The sequence below is a fragment of the Chrysochloris asiatica genome, unplaced genomic scaffold (assembly GCF_000296735.1).
Source record: "Chrysochloris asiatica unplaced genomic scaffold, ChrAsi1.0 scaffold00210, whole genome shotgun sequence".
Classification (NCBI taxonomy): domain Eukaryota; kingdom Metazoa; phylum Chordata; class Mammalia; order Afrosoricida; family Chrysochloridae; genus Chrysochloris; species Chrysochloris asiatica.
The window spans coordinates 2,974,077-2,981,965 of record NW_006408728.1 but is presented as its reverse complement, the minus strand read 5'-3'; the positions used below and the strand labels follow the sequence as shown (position 1 = coordinate 2,981,965).

The 7,889-nt window shown below is 36.5% G+C and overlaps 1 protein-coding gene across 2 annotated transcripts in view; it reads left to right on the top strand.

The window, feature by feature from the left end:
• The window catches only part of PLA2G4A (phospholipase A2, group IVA (cytosolic, calcium-dependent)), a 164,392-nt gene that overhangs the window by 114,253 nt on the left and 42,250 nt on the right, over positions 1-7,889 (top strand). For both annotated transcript variants that reach the window (XM_006872693.1, XM_006872694.1), the window contains one exon: positions 1,449-1,691. In XM_006872693.1, the coding sequence (XP_006872755.1) occupies positions 1,449-1,691 (243 nt within the window). The remainder of the gene's footprint in view (positions 1-1,448; positions 1,692-7,889) is intronic.

The window sequence follows — 7,889 nt, the reverse complement described above, 5'->3', positions numbered from 1 at the left end:
CTTGGGTCAGGCGCACCTTAGTCCTCAAGCTGACATCTCTGCTCTTCAATACTTTAAAAAGTTCCTGTGCAGCAGATTAGGAATATTGCTATAAAATAATAAGCATTATATACCTGTTGACTACTGAATTTGTTCCAGAATTGATGCTATTTTCAAATATAAGGAAGGCAATTTTGGCTCACCTAGGATAAGTAAAGAAAGAAACAGTCCTGGTCATGCAATGGTTAAGAGTTTGGCTGCTAACTGAAAGATCAATGGTCCAAACCAACCAGCTACTATGTGGGAAGAAGATGTGAGAGTCTGCGTCCACAACGATGATAGCATTGGAAACCCTGTGGATCATCTGTTGTGTCCTTCAGAGTCTCTGTGAGTTGGAATAGACTTTATAGCATGGGTCAGGAACCTTTTCTCTGCCAAAATTTATAACATCATTCGAGGACCATACAAAATTATTGACTTAAAAATTACCCTGCTATAATTAACTCACCCCTAATGTGATGGCTGGAGTCCTAGTGTGGTGCTGTGGGCTAATGCATCAGACTGCAAAGTCGTTTGAACTGCAAGGTCAGTGGTTCAAGCTCACCAGGTGCTCTCTGGAAACCCTATACAGGGTCACTATGGGTCGGAATCGACTCGACGGCACTTCACAACAATGACAGTACTGTGATGGCTGGAACTGCGATTGTCTTGGCAGGGTCAACCCAATGATTTTGAGGGCCTTATATGGTCCATATACTATATATGGTCCATATATCCATAACCCTTGGAGGCCAAGATGGGCAAACTTTTTCTCTCATACTTCGGATATATTGTCAGGAGGGACCAGTCGCTAGAGAAGGATATCATGTTTGCTATGGTGGAGGGTCAGAGAAAAAGAGGAAGATCCCCAATGAGATGGATTGGCCAAGTGGTAGCATCGATCGATTCAAGCATGGCAACAGTAGTGAGGTTGGACTAGGATCAGGCAGTGTTTCGTTCTGCTGTGCATAAGGTCGCTATGAGTTGGTACTGACTCAATGGAACTTAACAACAACAAAATGGTTCATGGATGGAGTCCTAGTGTGGCACTGTGGGCTAATGTGCTGGACAGAAGTCTGTTTGAATCTCAAGGTCAATGGTTCAAGCTCACCAACTATTCTTCAGAAACCCTATACATGGTCACTATGAGTCGGAACTGACCCAATGGCACTTCATGACAACAACAGTATGACCCATAGACAGGACGTTCCCCAGTCCTGATGTACAACAACACTATATAAGTAAACGATTTTAAGAAAAGAAAAAAAGTGGTTAGTTGAACTATTTAATACATTTATTTATGCAAATAAACATATGAGAAATCAGAAGTCATGGAGTTTCATTGCTAATTTTAACCTCCAGTTGTCCAAATAATTAATTTTTTTAAATGCATTTTTGAGTCGGTATAGTAACATTTTGTTTTTCCTTAGGCACTGAAAATAAAGATGCTGAAAAAGAATATCAAGATGATAATCAAGCAAGTTGGGTTCATCGTATGTTAATGGCCCTAGTGAGTGATTCAGCTTTATTCAATACCAGAGAAGGACGTGCTGGGAAGGTGCACAACTTCATGCTGGGCTTGAATCTCAATTCATCCTATCCATTGTCTCCTTTGAGAGACTTTGCTACACAAGAATCGTTGGAAGAAGATGAATTGGATGCAGCAGTAGCAGGTAAGTACACAAAATGTTACCTGTGGAAGTTAATTCAGGAGATTCTCATTGGTTGTTTAAAAAAAAATTTAATGGAGAAAAGCATTTTAATTATTATTGATATTTGTTCATTTATATTCAAATATAGCAATATGTACTTAATGTATTGTTGTTGTTAGGAGCCATGGAGTTGAGTCCAACCCATTATGACCCTGTCTAGTGTTTCGAAGGAGCAAGGAGCAGCTGGTGAGCTTGAACCACCGACCTTGTAGTTCAAATGATTTTGCAGTGTTGATGCATTAGCCCAGAGCACCACACCAGGACAAGGGCTTCACATTATTGATTTGTTGAAAGGGGAAAAAAAAAAAAAAAAAAAAAAAAACTGCATTGGACAGGAAATGGCCTGGAATATTGAAAAGGGACTTAGAAGCTCTTTGGTTTGGTAGGGTTCATTCTCAGAAAACTGAAAGCACTCTACTTTGAAAGGGGTTTACAGTAGCTTATAAAGTAGTTCCAGGGCTTAGCCGAGCAAATTGTAGGCTGAGTTTCCAGGACTGACTCCAAGAACACTTCAAAATCATTTCTACAAATACATCCACAACTATGCTTGGCAGTAGGAATTAGAAACAAAGCCTCTGTTTCATTTCCTCCTTTCAAATATCATGTGGGTGTTTCTTTTTGGCAAAGGCCAAGTCTCAAGGAGAACTGGAGTTATAAGGATGTCGGACAACCATGGATTGCACCCTGAGTCTCTGTGTAGTGTAATAAAGAATACAACGTAGAGTTTGGAATAGAATTGCATTTGCCAATCTACAGTGACCCATAGATTATTTATTCTATAGCTCTAGTTTTCCAGAAAGTGATGATAACTTTCTTAAGGCCACGCATTAGCCAAATGTTACATGACTTTTCAGCTCCATGTGGGTCCTAGGCTAAAAGTTAAATTTATCTTGGTGGCTAACCAATCAATACATGACAGTCTTCCTTATAATGATCCTGCTATTCTACAATTTTTCTAATTCATCATACTGTGTCTTTCTCTTAGCTGTTCAAATTCCCTTTGCTAGTATTTTCTGTCCAAGGATGTCAAAATGTGGTAAAAACTGAAGTGGGATATTCTTTAAAAATACACACACACACACACAAACTTTCTACTACTCTTTGTTGTAGTATCTTATATATAAAATATTTATGAAAATTAGGACATGCTTTAGAGTTTTGTTGCTGTTTTAGTTATACTATCTCTGCTTGGTGCTTGATCTTTAGGGAAATTGCAAAAGCAAGAATTATCTGGGTACTCTTGTTGAAGTAGAGACTCGCTATTGTTTGCTTTATTTTTATGGCAGCAAAGTCTGGAATATGAAGTTTTTCCTATTTTATACATTTTAGCCCTTTCTTATTAACTATAATAAAAGCATATGCAATCAAGGAAATTTCTATTTTAAGATTAAAAAAATATCTTAACCATATAATTGGTGACATTTCTTTCTTTTTTCTCAGCACACAATTCTGTTTGTTGCCCTGGCAGTAAGTCCTGTAAGAAGTTAGATAACTTTTTTTTAAAGTTTTAATCTAAAATAATTTTAAATTAATAATCTTTGAAAATAATTTGAAATTTATTTGTCAGTGTATATGTGTGGTGCTGTGGGATAATGCACTTTATGAGGTCAGTTTAAATCACAAGGTCAGTGGTACAAACTCACCAGCTGCTCCTCGGAAACCCTATACAGGGTCACCATGGGCTGGAACCAACTCCATGGCACTTAACAACAACAATAATATATTATTACCATAAAATCTTATTTCCTTTATATTTATCCACTGGAACAAAATATATGGTGTATTGATTTTATTCAGAACTTCAGTTAGTTGAGTGACAAATTCTTTTAAATTTGTTATTTATAGAGCAGCATTGCTATGGATATCTACATTTTAGACTGTGTTTGGTAAATTGATCAGTGTTTTTTTTTTTTTAGTCAAGGCCTTTATTAAGATTGGCCCTGTTTTTCTGTCTCTGGTGCTTTCCAACTGTTAGAATAACCATATGTTTGAAAAATGCTAAAGTTTATAATGAACTATGATCATCTTGGTTCATGAAGTCCTCATTGAAACCCCTATTTAATTTTTAGTTAATATATAGTTAAAGTGCCACAATTAACTAAATATTTTCTATTTTGTTTTTAGAAATACCCCTTGTCCCTCCCCACCCCTCACAAAAGGTAGAGACTTTTATTATGTTGAGAAAATATTATTTACAAGTTCATCCTATGGTAATTCTATTCATACAGACTAAAATTTGAGACTTTTAGAATAATCTTGCAACCAAAAATTAGAAAAAGTTAATGCACTATTTTTGTATCTGCTCCTAACCTTGCTGACGATCTTTCAGAAACAAGGGACATGATAAATGGTAGGATGGTGGAATTTACTCCATTTGTATTATTTCAAAAGAGTAGTAGACTTGTAGAAACTAATTGCAGAAACATTGTCCATTAGTTTCATGTCTTTCCTGTTTACATTTATGTTATGTTTATCTAAATATACTGTGAGACACACCATCTGGAATAAGAAATCAGGACATGAGTTAATTTAGGCCAGAGTTCAAAACACAAACATGCAAATATTAGTACATTGTAAATTGAATTAGTGTGATCTGTGTATAAAGTGAGCATTGCAAAGACCTGCAGCTGAGTGATTTTAAGACTTGTTGTATAATTATAAAACTTAGCTATATTTCCACGGAATCCTGGTGTGGCGCTGTGGGTTCATGCACTGGACTGCAAGGTTGGCATTTCAAGTTCACCAACCACTCCTCAGAAACCTGATACAGGGTTACTGTGAGTGGAAACCAACTTGATGGCATTTAACAACACAACGTATTTCCATACCTATCAAATAAATTGATTCACTCACTCACAGGTTGGAAATCATACATAGGTAAGTAAAAAAGTATTGCCACTAGGGTTCTAGTTCATACATGCATGCTTTAATTCCAAAAAAAAAGTATAAAAACATGTCTCTGCAATGGATGAAGATATATTCTCTCAGAATACACATGTGTTAGTCTTATTAATCCTTTAAAAAGGAAAGTCCAATCATAACAGTGGTTTCTCTGTGGATCTCCTGAGCCAGTTATATTCAAGATCACCTCACAAGGTTATGATGACTTTTTTTGGAATTCCAAAGGCAGAATCTAGATAGATTTTCTAGGTAAATATAGAATAATCACAGGGGCTTAATATTATGAAGACGTTTTAAGAAAATTAAAAGCTAAATCGGTGAAAAAGTTGCCAGAAATATTGTGCCAAGGATTTTTTTTTTCCATTATTAAAGTGCACCTACTCATTCTTCATGGATACTTCTATCCATGAATTATCTCATAGGCTGTCCTATGAGAATTTCTTTGGAAAACTATACTCCATACACCTTAAAGCCCTGACCTTGCCTCTTCAGATTTTTTTGCTCCCCAAATTCAAAGAATATTTCAAAGAACCATGATTTGAGTCCCTCCAGGATGCCAAAAGTACCATTTGACATGGTGTAAATTAAAGAGCACAGAATTCTTGAGAGAAGAATTAGAATGATGTTTCCTTCATTTCCATCATCCAGGGTTGGTGGTTCAAGCTCACCAGCTGCTCCTTGGAAACCCCATAATGGGTTGCTATGGGTCGGAACCGACTTGATGACACTTAACAACAACAACAACATGATTAGATTAGGACCCATCATACTTTGGTGTGACCTTGTGTTAACTTAAATGATAACATCTTCAGAGACCTAATTTCCAAGCATTATTATGTTCTCAGATACTTGTTAAGTGCTGTCTGACTCACAGCAAAAGTGTCTAGAGTTTCTGAGGAGCAGCTGGTGAGTTTGAACTACCAACCTTGTGGTTCAGACCAACCTTGCATGCCAGTGCTTATCTTACAGCATGACTAGGCATTCAAATTGCAACATTTCTTTTTGGGGGGACAGAATTCAAACCATAGAATAATATATTCCTGAAATTATGGGAGGACATTCCTCAATAATGGCATTTATCCCTCTTAACAATGCAATAAGATAAACTTGTGGGTTTGAGAAATCCTTTTTATAGGTGTCCTGTGTACAATGCTTTCAATGCAGAATGGCTTACATTGGAATCTCAACTAGACCTTAAATGGTTTTTGTTTTGTTTTTTAAATATAAGTCCCAGTTTACTGTAAGATAGAAGTAATACAGGTACCTACCTTATAGTTAAAATGAGGATTTAGTGGGAGCATGCATAGTGCTTTCTGCATAGATATAGTGAGGAGATAGAGCATGCAGTAGTGTACTTCTTATTATAAATTGTTGAATCTTGTCTTTCTCAAACCTACTTGGTCATGGGGTCATTCTTGGAACATCTGTTAATAGTTACAAACTATGGCCTTTGCAACTATTAACATCTGTTAATAGTTACAAACTATGGCAGTTGAGAAACACAACTGCTTATTGGTTCATCTGGAAGGTTGTAATAATGGTGTTTAGCTATACGTTGTTGTTGTTGTTAAGTGCTGTCAAGTCTATTAATGACTCATATCAACCCTCTATGTGGTTTTCAAGGAACAAATGGTATATTTAAACTACAGACCTTGTGATTAGCAATCTAGTGCATATCTTACAGTGTCATACCAGGAATTCTGGCTACATGCTAGAGCTGGGAATAGGTCCACTAGGTTGTTGTTGTTGTTAAGTGCCATCTAGTCGATTCTGACTCATAGCAAACTTGATAGGATTTCCAAGGAGCTAGTAGGTTTGAACTGGCAACCTTCCAGTTCAAACCAGTCTTTCAGTCCAGTGCTTATCCTACAGCATCACACCAGAGCTTCCTAGGTTCACTGTTTTTGTTGTAAATACCATTGACTTGGTTCCGATTCATAGTAACCCTGTATTAGGGTTTCCAAGGAGCAACTGGTGATTTTGAACTTCCAACCTTGAGATTCAAACTGACCTTGTGGTCCAGTGCTTACCCTACAGTGCCACACCAAGACTCCCAGGTCCACTAGGTAGACATAATTATTTTCTCTCAAATACATCTTGAATTCATGAGACAAATACTGACTCCTGATTAAAAGTAGCATGCCAAACAGGGTATGAGAACAATTATTTATTTTTGGTTAATCTTTTATCTAAAATTCTAACATACTGAGTTTTTTGGAGCCAAAGAAAAGCATTCATGAATTCACTACTATATTTTTATCATATTAGGACAAATCGCTACAATAAAAATATTCATATGAATGTGGCTTTAATAATTAACAGAGACATGTAGATGGCCTCTGCACATTGTAGAGGGTGGTTTTGTATGTTATTGATTCTAAACCCTTTTAGTTGGTGGTTATGCCTTGGTCTGAAGTCAATATGACATTGAGCACAGGGCTTGGATTTCCTGGACAGAAAAAACTGGCTTGGAATCTAGATTTTCATATTCTGTGTGAATCTGGACAATTATTTTTATCTCTTTAGTTTACAATTTTCTTATCTGTGTAAAGAGGTTACTAATACCTCCTTTGCAAGAGTCTCATAAGGGTGAGGAATATTATATGTATGTCTTATGAGGAGTCCTGGTGTGGCACCGAGAAGTCATAATGTAGCATTGTAGGATAAATAAACACTGGACCACAAGGTCGGTTTGAACTACAAAGTTGGCAGTTTAAACCCACCTGCCACTCCTCAAAAACCCTGTATAAAGTTGCTGTGAGTTGTAACTGACTCCACAACATTTAACAACAGCAGTCAAAATGAATTTCTGATACAAATAGGCACTTAAAGTTAATGAAAGCAGATTCTGGAAGGAGAAGTTAAGAATTCCCAAATAATGAATGTTCCAGACATTTAAAGACTAACATAAACAAAAGATTAAAAATAAAAATTTAATTTTAAAGAAGCTCATATATGTAATTATAAAATGAATTCCCAGAATTAAGTGGTTAAATTGGCATTGATAACACACCCACATATAGAACACCTCATCTAGTGTGGTGCTGTAGAATAGGCACAGGACTGCTAATCACAGAGTCAAAGGTTCCAAACCACTAGCTGCTACTTAGAAACCCTACACATTGTTGTTATGAGTCAGTACCAACTCAATGGCACTCAACAACAACAACAACATCAGCATATGTAAATTTCAATGTCCTTAGGTTCCAGGTTCTGTATAATAGGTAGAAGCTTAGGATTCTGATTAAACTAAAGGTA